Consider the following 12,351-nt stretch of genomic DNA (forward strand, 5'->3'; position numbering starts at 1 on the left):
AGCATTAGAAGCATGGTGCTCCAATCACCTTAGCCACCGGGCCGGCCCAAAAAATATATTTTCATATGTTTAAAAGGCATGCATGTTTCAGAAGGGAGAGGGGAAATGGGGACTCAGAAATGGGGAAGTGGGTTTGGTGGGGGTGGTTACAACCTGGGAATGGTTAGGTGGGTAATTGGCTTACCCACCTGCATGGAGAGGAGGGGAAAGCTTGAGCTGGGCTGGATACTAAGAAAAGTCAGACTGGGTCAGGGGGCCTCATTGCCCAGGCAGGGGTCTGATAGGGTCACTGCCCAAGGCAGGGTGAAGCTAAGAGTTGTGGTGCTAACCATAAACTCCAGGTAATTGGGTCCTAGGGGAAAAGCTACAGTTGGTTTTGGAGAGAGCCACAAGCCTTAGGGAAAGTCCCCTCTTTCTGGGATCTCCACCACCAGGCCTAAGGACTTTTAAAATAGGTGATTTTCAAACCTGGCTTGGAACTTCCTTCACAAGGGCTGGGAGAGGGTGGTGGGGGGGTGGGCAGGACCAGACTCTGCATCCTCTACCCCCAGCCTGGGCCTGAGCGGCTCCCTGCTTATCTGCTTGACGTATTAGGCTTCTAGGTAAGGTTTCATTTGAACAAAGGGTTCCAGGGCTGAACAAAGATTGAAAAGCACTGCCCTAAATCATGTCCCCTCTCCTTAGGGATAGATCGCTTTCTGCTCCCAGAGCCCTTCAGTGTTTGCCATTCCTGACATTGCAGTGTTGGGAGGAGCGTGATTGTCTCTTGGGAGAAGAGGAAGTGTGGCAGCAGTGATCGTTGGGGTGTCTGGGTGGAGGGGCAGACACATGGATACACCTCGTATCCACCATGGGCATGGACCTGGGATCATTGTTCAGGGGCCTGCCAAAGAAATACGGGACCCTGACTGCTGGCTGTTTACCTACAGCCTGTGCTTTCCTGCCCCTGTGCTGTTGTTCAAACTCCTTTCACCTGGAACACTTTCTTCTTCATGTCTCTGCCCTCATTGTCAAAGACCAGCTCCCATAGTTCTTCACTTTATTCATCTTTGTATGTGAGCCCCTCCCACAGGATGGTGGCACTCAACTCCTGGGAATAAATGAGTGAATGAACGAATGAGCTACGTCAGGGTGTGAAAAGATCAGAAATTCTACTATGACACATACGCTTCTCACTTGTAGTGGTCTTTCTGGACCAAGTCTTATCTCCCCAGCTTGACTCTGATTTCCTTACTGACTGGATAGCAGCGTCTGGGTTTCGAGTCATCTCTGTCCTGCCCAGCACCACATGGGAGAAAGTAAATCCTTATAGAATGGAGGCAGGGGATCTTGTGTTCAGTTGGAAGGCTTAGGAAAGCTTCGTGGAAGAAGTGGCGTTTGAGACAGACTGTGAGGGAAGTGAGTGATTTTAACAGGTGGGGATGGGGTGGGGCTGTGAGGGAGGCTGATCCAGGCGAGGGAACATGAGGAACAGCTCACGGGGGGGTTAGGGATGCAGGAGGTCTCGTGGAGTGAGTCTTAGTGGTCCACTGGGTGGGAGCACAGAAGGAGAGAAGGGGCCCCGGAAAGGGGTTTGGATAGGTGGACTGGGACCCTGACGTGGAGGAGGCCCAGGGATACCAGCATGAAAAGCAGGTTCAAGTCAGGTGGGCACGGCGTGCCAGCTGGAGAGGTCTATTGGAGAAGCATGACACAGCCGTGGTGTGGTGTGAGTAGGAAGCCGGGAGACCCCTGGAGATGACAGGATGTCGGGCAGGCCTGTGGCAAGGTGGGCCGGCAGCAGGTGGTAGGGAGGGAGACTTCCCCAGGCTTGGCAGCAGTGGCATGAGGGGGGTGTAGAGGGAACAAAGTTTGCATGCTGCCCAGACTTACATGCCTGGGGAGGGCGGGGTGTTACGAGAGAAACAGTAGTCAGGAAAAGGTGCTTTTGGGGCAGGAACGGGCTGGGTTTTCAGTGTGGAGCAGCACAGTGATCGGCCAGCTGTGGTGGGTGCGTTTGGTCAGGTCAGGGAGGCCTCGACAGGGACAGCACCAGGCAGCTGCTGCCGTGACCCCGGCCCAAGGTGAAGCCGGCCTGGGGACTGGCACTGGCCGGGGAAGAGTGGGGAGTCTGCTTTGAGAAACGGGTGTGTTCTGTATGCTTTTGAATTGAACTGACACTGTAGTTTTTAATTATAATTGTAAAAGTAATCTGTGCTTCTAAGACATTGAAGCTGGAATAAAAGGTGGGAAGTACCAGTCCCCTAACCTAACTCCTCTTGTACTCTCCAAAAGTGGCAGGATACATTTTGAAGGAAGAAATGATGAGACCTGGGGACAGAGGGAAATACAGGGAAGGGAGAGGCGAGCGCAGGTGGATTCTAAGGTTTCCAGTCAGGGACAAGGATGCGTGGAGGTGCCTCTGAAGAAATGGGGCCTTGGGAAGGGCTGCTGACCGGGGAGGGGGTAAATGTGTGGGGGCAATTTGTAGGCCCCTTGTATGTGAGGAGAGGTGGGTCAGGCTATCCTGAAGTGCGACTGGGGTAGTGAGAGTAAGGAGGGGGGCAGTTCTCTGAGTGAGGGGACGGGGAGCAGTGACAGTGCTGGAACCTGGAGGCATGTCTGCTGAAGCTCCTTGCCCGCCTTCCCCTTTGTGTCCCCCTCTGGCGGGCTCTCATGATCCTTCCCCTGACCACCTTCCTCCCACCACAGACTCCCCACCTGGTAAACCTGAATGAAGACCCCCTGATGTCAGAATGTCTGCTCTACCACATCAAAGATGGCGTCACCAGGTAGTGTTCACTCAGTGGCCTGTGGGGCTGCCTCTCCTTTTGGTGTGTGGTTGTAGAGGGACGGCCACACTGGTAACTCCCTTTCCCAGTGACCTCACTGGTGACACCACAGCCCTGCTCGCTCTCAGGGTTTCCTGAGAAGGTGCTGAGCCTGGCTGCTCAGTGGCTGTCCTGCCCCTCTCACCACTTTGGTGTGGGTGAGACACCTCCTGGGACTAAACTGAGCCAGTGCTTGTGGGGATGGCTCCTGATGTACTGGGGCAGAGGAGTGGGTCAGAAACTTACACCACCGCGTTCTTAGCCCTTAGCACCACTGCCTTGGCCCCCCCTTGTGGGACACCTCTGGGCGGGGAGGGAAACATGTCCTGGGTCCCATATTGTTGAGGAGCAGTGACTACATGGCAGGTGGCTTCACTGGCTATTGCAAACGTATCTCTGGGCTTGATGCCTCTAAGGTCACCTCCTGGAGTGAAAGGGGTGAGGGTGCCTCTTCCTGTCCCACCACAGACATTTTAGCTGTCCTTCGTAGGAAGTGGGCTCTCAGAGGGATCAGCCCAAAGGATGGTGGGAGGCTTGCAGCAGAGGGCGCCCAGCCCGCTGCAGGTTCTCTTTTCTCCTCTGCTGGGTAACGCAGTGACTGAGGACGGGCTTTGGAGTTAGGCAGATCTGGGCGCAAATCCCAGCTCACCACTGCCGGGCTGCATGCCCTTGGGCAAGTTGCTTTACCTTCTGAGCCCCAGCTTCTTCATCTGTGAAATGGGAATAATTACACTTGGCTCACTGAGCTGGATGAACTTGTGTTCAGAAGGGGCTTGGCGAACGTCTGGCATGCACAGACTATGTCGGCCATTGCTTCCCCAGGGTTGGTCAGGTAGACGTGGACATCAAGCTGACCGGCCAGTTCATTCGGGAGCAACACTGTCTGTTCCGGAGCATCGCTCAGCAGGACGGAGAAGGTAATGGCTGAGGGAGTGAGAGTGGGGTGGTGAGAATCAGGCCCTACGTTCCACCCACATACTGAATCGGGCACTGGGTGTGCAGCCATGGAAGAGGAGATGTGTCCTCGCCCTCATGGGGACTTCGAGCTCGCAGTCAGTAGTGGGGGACTATCAAGAGCCTGGCTGTGTGCACCCACTCTGAGAATGCAGACTGCAGCCAGGGGCAGGGACTAGACAACACTGGTTCGCAGAGTGTGAGCTTTTGGTGAAGAGGAGATCCTGCCCTCTTCCTTGATTTTTTTAGCCTAAAATAGCACCCTGGCCATTTTTTATGAAAGATTGTGTTCCTTTCAGTGGGCTATCTGAATTTATCTCTGGAAAACCTGCTTATCTATCCAGCTATGACCGCAACGGTTCCTGGGAGTTAATTGGCCTATGTATCCCTCTGGTTCCAAAACTTTCTGAGATTTTTAGTCCTTATATGGCCAGAGCAGAAAAGGTTTTAGGAATCACAAGCCCTAAGGGTGAAGGTAGTAGCCTGTCTGACATCAACAAAACAATACACGTGATTCAGGGTGTATTTTGGGGTCACCATTTTGTGCTGGTTCAGTCATTTTTGAAAAATGGAATGGTTTGGGTTCAGTTAGGCCCAAGTGAAGTTGAGCTCTGGGACATGAGCGGGGCAGGGTGGCAGGAGATGTTACAAAGAGCTCTCTGTCGACTGGAGCCCATGCATTGTGCCTCACAAATCTGGAAGGATTGCCTAGCCTAACGCTTTCGAGGACACAGGAAAATAGGGCATGCAAGGTCAGCACATTTTTAAAAATAAGAAAAGGCACTATGGTGGTGTGGCTTACAGTTCAGGTTTAAGACATGCCCGTTGGGCTTCAGTTGGTTCAGGGCCAGCAGGTTAATGCAGTCGTTCTGGTCTCGTTCAGGTCCCCAGTGGCAGCAGACGCTTCCGGCATTGTGGGCTGAAAGCTGTTGAATCAGTTCAGCCCAGTGAGTTACTGCCGAGTTCCTGTTCTGTGGTTACCTCAAGCCATGTGCTGGGGTGATAGCAGAATCCTCCAAGGGCAAAGGAGTGAGCCCACCCTCAGGAGCTGAGTGTATTTGGGGAGATAACAGACAGGCATAAAACTGTTGCATCACAGTAAAAGCAGCTGATGATTCTGTACCCCCGAGATTGGGAGCTCTCAAGGTTCAGTCCCTTTGGGCCTCTGTTCTTACAGCAGGTTTAAGACTTGACTAGAGACAGGCAGTGAGGAGGTGGGTACGAACCTGGAAGAACAGTTAGCATTGATCATCTGTGCTTATCATGTACTTTGTGCCTTTGCTTTTTCTCATGCAGCTCAGGTGAGGGAACTGAGGCTCTCAGAGGTTAGGGAATTTGACCAAGACCAACGGCTAGAAGATGGCAGAACTGGGTTTGAATGTAGCTCTGCTCTAGGCCGCCTCAGTACGGATTGCTGTGGGTTCATGGACGTGGACAAGGCTGCCCTGGCCAGCTGAAGCAAAATCATCTCCTCGCCTGGCCTGTCCCTTCCTGACTTTAGATTACCTCCTGATTTACTCGTTTATTGTCTCTTACCAGCTGGAAGTGAGTTCCTTAAGAGCAGGAATTTTGGGTTTTATTTTTGCTGTATTTGTATGACCTAAAATAGTGCCTGGCAGACAGTAGGGACACAGTATATTTGTGGAATGAATGAATGAATTTTGGGTGCCATTAATAGCCATGCCATCCTCTCCTCTGCCATCTTCTTTTGTTGCTCTTCTGGGACACAAGAGGATGCCTTAGCTCCTTTTTTCCTTTTCTCCATCGTTTCTGTCCCTTGAAATTTGAGGTTACCTTCAAGTATCCGCTCAGAAGTAATCACTTCCCCATAATCATTTCCAGTCCTCTGCCCCTAAGCTGAGTTCCTCTCTGCTTTTTTGTACTCCCCTAGGGTCAGTAGTCGCATCCAGCACTGCCCTATCTTACAATTCACTCTGGTTTCTCTATTGCTTATAATATAAATAAGAATTCACCGCTTGAGCTTTCAACCACTCTGTAAAGAAAGACTCCAATTTTATAGCTCACAAAAGTTGGGTGACTTGCTTAGTGTCCCTAAGCTAAGGAGCCTGGATCTTTGGGATCCAGGCTCCTTAGCTGTTGTCAGGGCTCCCTCCATGACAACAGGACACCGCTCCTTGAGGGCAGGAAGCTGCCTCATGCATCTTTGTGTCCCAGCAAGCAGCAGGCTTGGGGATTTGTACAGAAGACTCCTTGATAGATGTTCGAGTTGGGTTGACTTTATCTTGTCCTGTGAAGAAACTGATCTGTTGGCCATGGCTTGAGACGATTAGTCAGGTGGTATTTTGCAAGATGCATTAGACAAGTGGGCTGGGTGTATGCTGGAGGAATCCAGGTCAGGCCAGGGATAATATTAGTTGGAAAGGAAGGAATGGGCATCTGGAAGGCCGAAATGACAAGACCTGCTGACCAGTTGGCTATGAGAGACAGCCCCCTGATAATTACTGGTTTGTTAAGCTGCTGTGGGGAAGATGGTGGGGAGTGAGTACGGAACCCCTGCAGATGCACTTGGGAATTTTAGCTAGGGTTCTAACCCTTCTTCTGCTCTTCCTTTCCCTTACTGCCTGCCACCAGAGGGGCCATGGCACCCCCAACAGGTACTGGGAGGGTGGCATTGGGGTGCATGTATTTTTGGGGGAGGAAATGCAAGATGGGAATCTGACCATAACTCCCTTCCCCCCAGAGTCTAATGCTTTCCTTTCCTCTCTCCCTCCCTCAGTGGTGGTCACCCTGGAGCCTTGTGAAGGAGCCGAGACCTATGTCAATGGGAAACTAGTGACCGAGCCACTGGTGCTAAAGTCAGGTAGAGGATGTGTTACAAAATGAGGGTTCTGGACATGGCTGTGCATCGGAAGTGCCCAGGGCAGGGATTCTTGGGTGAATCTTAGGGCAACACCCAGAAATAAATAAGAAACAGCATGGGGAGATGAAGGAACTAGAAAGTGAAGATAAAGCAGTCAGGTTTTGGTTTCTCTTACTGCCCGGGGGAAACAGGAGGAGGATGCCAAGCTTCCCCAGTTCACTTTGGCTGTCAGGGACGGAGTGGTTCCTGTGTTCAGCTCGGGGAGGCTTGGCTTTGACTGCCCTCAGACGTAGGATCATAAGAGAGATGGTGTCAGGGCCCCTGGGACTTGTGGGCAAGAAGACCCTGTATGCCTTGGGTGTGGGGGTGAATTTGCTGCTATGGGTGAGTGAACCCACTTTTCCCTGCTATCTCCAGGGAATAGGATTGTGATGGGCAAGAACCACGTTTTCCGCTTCAATCATCCGGAGCAGGCACGGCTGGAACGGGAACGAGGGGTCCCCCCACCCCCAGGACCACCCTCTGAGCCCGTTGACTGGAACTTTGCCCAGAAGGAGCTGCTGGAGCAGCAAGGCATTGACATCAAGCTGGAGATGGAGAAGAGGTATGAGGGGAGGGTCTCGTGCCCTGCGGCCCTGACCGTCTCTCAGGCCCCAGCTCCCATTGCCAGACACCCCACTGAGGTGGCTCCAGAACCCCACACAGCTCTTCCTCCCTCCCTCCGCAACTCTAGGCTGCAGGATCTAGAGAATCAGTACCGGAAAGAAAAGGAGGAGGCTGATCTTCTGCTGGAGCAGCAGCGACTGGTGAGGGGTTGGCTGGAGGGCACAGTTGGGCGTGCAGAGGCCAGCGATGGGCCGCTGGGCATGTGAGCGCTAGGCCTGCCGTGCCGCAGCCCGACTCCGCTTTTGGTTCATGCTGTCTGAGCCCGAGTCGGGAGTGGACATGGGGACGGGTGGGGGTGGTGTTTAGGGGGAGACAGTGCTGAGAGAAATGTGACTCGGGGAGGACACTGTGCAGAGAACTAGGGTTCCTCCCAGTTGACCAGGGCTTCCTGGACTCCAGTCGATCCTGGGGTACCTTTATGATTTTTACCATCGCCAAGCACCACCTGTACTATTATTTACTTAACGTGGTTCTTTACGTGGGCTTACTTTTAAATGTTAAACCTTATCCTGAGCAGTGATACACATGCATGAAATCTAGATTTGGTACAGCTACAGCTTGTACTTACCGGACATTCTCTCTGTGCCAGCCACTGTTCTCCACACTTAGCATCCATTAGCCCTCACGATGGCCTTGTGAGGGAGACGCTGTTGTCATTTCTGTGGCACAGACAAGCAGAGATGAAGCAGCTGTCTGAGGCTTTGTGGTTCTGATGGGTGTTTCTGGTGTTGTTAGGGCTCAAGGGCTTTGGGATGTCCTTAGCTGTTTTCCTGTTCTCTCTCTCTCTCTCTCTCTCTCTCTCTCTGGCCCCAGTATGCGGACTCTGACAGTGGGGACGACTCTGATAAGCGCTCCTGTGAAGAGAGCTGGCGGCTCATCTCCTCCTTGCGGGAGCAGCTGCCGCCCACCACGGTCCAGACCATCGTCAAGCGCTGTGGCCTGCCCAGCAGTGGCAAGCGCAGGGCCCCGCGCAGGGTCTATCAGATCCCCCAGCGTCGGCGGCTGCAGGGCAAAGACCCCCGCTGGACCACGATGGCTGACCTGAAGATGCAGGCCGTGAAGGAGATCTGCTACGAGGTGGCCCTGGCCGACTTCCGCCATGGGCGGGCCGAGATTGAGGCCCTGGCTGCCCTCAAGATGCGGGAGCTGTGTCGCACCTATGGCAAGCCGGAGGGGCCCGGCGATGCCTGGAGGGCTGTGGCCCGGGATGTCTGGGACACTGTGGGAGAAGAAGAAGGCGGTGGCGGTGGCGGTGGCACTGAGGAGGGGGCCCGGGGGGCAGAGGTGGAGGACCTCCGGGCTCACATCGACAAGCTGACCGGGATTCTGCAGGAGGTGAAGCTGCAGAACAGCAGCAAGGACCGTGAGCTGCAGGCCCTGAGGGACCGCATGCTTCGCATGGAGAGGGTCATCCCCCTGGCCCAGGTAAGGGGGGCTGCCCGTCTCCCCCTCAGCTTTCCCCTTTCAGAATCTGAACCTCCCACTGCGGGGTCCAGCCGCCTTCCCCCCCTCCTTTCAGAAACGTGTTGACGTGTGTCAGCTCCTCTCTGTAGTTTGTGAGTTGCCTGCCGCAGTCACCAGGATGCTAACTCAGTGCAGATTCCTAGGCTCCTCCCCATACCTACTGAATCAGCATTTTTGAGTCTGCATTTCCGATAAGTACCCAGGTGTTTCTGAGGTACAGTAAACTGAAAACCACTGATACAAAGTGCACAGTTTTTAAGCTACCATCTGATGAATGTTCACGTACGTGTACGTTCTCATAGCCACCCCTCTCCATGGGTGAGCATTTATTTTGTGGTAGCCGCTGTGCTGGAGGCTTTTCCTGGGTCACCTTGTTTACTCTTCATAATAGCCCTGTTAGTGGCAGTGTTACCACCCCGTTTGCATGTATTCACTTAACTAATGCTTGAGTGCCTACTGCATACCAGGCATTGTGCTAGCTACCAGGGCTACACAACAGACAGAATTTCTGCCCTGTTCCAGCTCGCCTTCTAATGGGGCGGGGGGGGGGGGGGGCGCACGGGGGTGACAGGCAGCCAGTCACAACAGCTCAGGTTACTGAAGGCTTACTTCCCTACATACAGCTCCTGCTCCTCTCCCCACGCTCTCCACTCCCGCCCTCTGGCTTCCTTGCTGTTTCGTGAACTTGCTGGGCACACTCCTGCCTTAAGGCCTTTGCGCCTCCTGTGCCCTCTGCCTAGAATGCCTTTCCCACGACAGCCCCATAGCTTGCTCTCACTTCCTTCAGGTGCTTCCTACAAGGTACCTTCTCCGTGAATCCCTGGCCATTCACTGCAGCCAGCCTCCGTTGGCCTCCTCCATCTGAATGCATGTAATTTATATAGACTATATAGTCTATATGCTTATATATAATGTAAATGATACATAGTAACAAATATATACACTTATATTTCACTTTTTATTGAAGTACAATGTATGGGCTATACTGTATGTTTTTCTTACTCGTTTATCAACTGTCCCACCCCACTAAAATGATGGCAGGTATTTTTCTTCCCTTTTCGTTGACCGCTACACCCCCAGGGCACATTATTTATTCAGCAGTATTTGCTGAGCGCCTACTGTGCACCAAGCAATGTTTTAAACACTTTACATGGTTTTAACTCATTTAATTGTGAGAACAATCCTATGCTGTTTTTGTTGTCATCATCTTACACGTGAGGAGACTGCGGCACAGAAAGGTTACAAGCCAAAGATCCGGGCCACACAGCTGTGAATTGGCAGACCAGGATTAAGCTCTGACGCCCTGGCTCCCGGGCCGGTGCTCCTAAACCACTATTCTAGCTCCCTTATCTCCAAGCCCCTCTGGGGACCCCTTGACGTCCAGCTGCTCCAGGGCCTTCTGACTTCTCCCAAACCTGCTGTGCTCAGGACTCCGCTCGCCTCATGTCGCGTCTCCTTTTCTCTCACCCCTCTCCCACCCACCCAGGATCATGAGGATGAGAATGAAGACGCCAATGAAGCCGTCTGGACCACACATCCAGGGCCAGAGGCAGTAGAAGAGGAGGCCTCCAGTGACCGTGTGCCCTCAGCACGGCCCCCCTCGCCGCCCCTGTCAAGCTGGGAGCGGGTGTCTCGGTTGATGGAGGAAGACCCTGCCTTCCGCCGTGGCCGCCTTCGCTGGCTCAAGCAGGAGCAGTTGCGGCTGCAGGGACTGCAGGGCTCTGGGGGCCGGGGTGGGGGTCTACGCAGGCCCCCGGCGCGCTTCGTGCCCCCTCACGACTGCAAGCTGCGCTTCCCCTTCAAGAGCAACCCCCAGCACCGGGAGTCTTGGCCAGGGGTGGGCGGCGAGGAGGCCCCAGCTCCACCCCAGCCCCCTGAGGAGGTCACTCCCCCAGTGGCCACCCCTGCCCGCAGGCCCCCAAGCCCCCGAAGGTCCCACCGTCCCCGCAGGAACTCCCTGGACGGAGGGGGCCGATCCCGGGGAGGGGGTTCTGCACAGCCTGAACCCCAGCACTTCCAGCCTAAAAAGCACAACTATTATCCCCAGCAGCCCCAACCATACCCAGCCCAGCGGCCCCCAGGGCCCCGCTACCCCCCATACACTACTCCCCCTCGAATGAGACGGCAGCGCTCAGCCCCTGACCTCAAGGAGAGTGGAGCTACCGTGTGAGTCTCACATTCTGGGCAGAGAGGGCCTGGTGGGGCCCCTTGCTGAGACGAGAGGATGCCTGGGATGCTGCTTCCCCAGAAGCCCTGGGGCAGGAAGGCCCTAGAGATGACAGAGAAGGTCCGAGTAGGTGCTAGGTGACTTGGGGATGATGGGCCGGAGGCTGAAGGAAGGAAGAGGGCACGGAGTTGCCAGGAGCAAACCAAAGTGAAGGAAGAGCAATGGGAAGCTGCCTTGGGGCCACCCCTTGCAGGAGGGGTGTCCCACAAATGCTGCTATGGGTGGGGTGGGGGCTGGGGTGCTGCGTAGCCAGTGTTTGACTTTCTTTTCAAGTGGGGGCAGAGGGGAGAGAACCTAAGAGTGAGGTGAGTTCTCTTCCCCAGCCCCTGTCTGTCTGTCTGTCTGTCTGTGGTGGTTTCTATTTCCAGGGAGGTATGGCAAGATCATAAGTCATTCCCTTCCCCTCCCAGGCCTCCTGCTATATTTGGAGGACCTGCCTGGTTTCTGGTTTGGCTGGGGTCCCTTGAGGATGTGGGACCCTTCAATAAAGGATAGCAAACAGAGGGAGCTTATGGCTCGTTTGTTTGGTTTTGATTTCTAATGAAGATACAGAGTAAGATACACAGATCTTTAGTAAGCAGCTCTGACTTTTTACATAGGTATGCACCCATGCAGTCACCACCCAGATCAAGATACAAGAACATGTCCATCTTGGTTTCTTGAATTTTCAACATGAGGTCTCCTCCCTTCAGAGGGCATGACCCATTCTTAATTTCCCTTTTTTCACTTTTGCTTACCCAGTGTCTCCATTTCTGCCCTCAATAGCAGTTTCATTGTCCGGGACAAAGAAAAGAGGGAGGGACGAGAGGGGCGTAGAGGGAATACAGCCTTATGATGCCCAGCTGGCTGTTCTAACAGGAAATGGAAGGGGTTAGGGGCAAGGAAGCCTTCTCCCAAGTCGCCAGTTTCCTCGGATTCTCTTCCATCTCGGATGTGTTCAGTGCATGTGTTGGTCAAACTGACTTGTACCTTCTGATTATTTTCATCCTGTTTGTGTTTCCTGCCTTTGGGCAAGATGCATGCAGTATTTTGTCTTAAGACTTTTCAAGAAGGATGCTGCGTGCTTGTAATGTTCTGGCTTGGCGGAACGAGCCCATGGCACTGCCATACTGGAAAGGTTTTGCAGGTTAGACTATCCCCCTCTGCTTTCCCCATGTTAAACTCCAGAGTCCCCCCACCCCACATGGTTTCCTGCTGTTCTCAGGAAAACACTTCCACCCACTTGAAAATTTGAGCTGCTTCTATGCACCTTCCTGATGTCAGTCTTGAGATGCAAGCAGCCAAAACCACAGACATTATTCCAATTGTAGCCAAACCACAGCTCTGGGCGAGGGTACCATTAGGGTTACTTTTGGTTTCTGCTCCCTGATGCTGGCTACCTTTATTTTGGCACCTTTGACAGCCAGGTC

The 12,351-nt window shown here is 53.6% G+C and overlaps 1 protein-coding gene across 4 annotated transcripts in view; it reads left to right on the forward strand.

Moving 5' to 3' along the window:
- KIF1C (kinesin family member 1C) overlaps window positions 1–11,449 on the forward strand; it is a 22,299-nt gene extending 10,850 nt beyond the window's left edge. For all 4 annotated transcript variants that reach the window (XM_074320514.2, XM_074320512.2, XM_074320513.2 and 1 more), the window contains exons 17-23: window positions 2,692–2,771; window positions 3,633–3,727; window positions 6,502–6,585; window positions 7,003–7,189; window positions 7,319–7,391; window positions 8,065–8,676; window positions 10,202–11,449. In XM_074320514.2, coding sequence (XP_074176615.1) covers window positions 2,692–2,771; window positions 3,633–3,727; window positions 6,502–6,585; window positions 7,003–7,189; window positions 7,319–7,391; window positions 8,065–8,676; window positions 10,202–10,885 — 1,815 coding nt within the window. In that variant the 3' untranslated portion in view covers window positions 10,886–11,449. The remainder of the gene's footprint in view (window positions 1–2,691; window positions 2,772–3,632; window positions 3,728–6,501; window positions 6,586–7,002; window positions 7,190–7,318; window positions 7,392–8,064; window positions 8,677–10,201) is intronic.
- The last annotated feature ends 902 nt before the right edge of the window (window positions 11,450–12,351 follow it).

Source organism: Rhinolophus sinicus, chromosome 12 (genome assembly GCF_057876585.1).
Source record: "Rhinolophus sinicus isolate RSI-liver-muscle chromosome 12, RSI-T2T, whole genome shotgun sequence".
Lineage (NCBI taxonomy): Eukaryota > Metazoa > Chordata > Mammalia > Chiroptera > Rhinolophidae > Rhinolophus > Rhinolophus sinicus.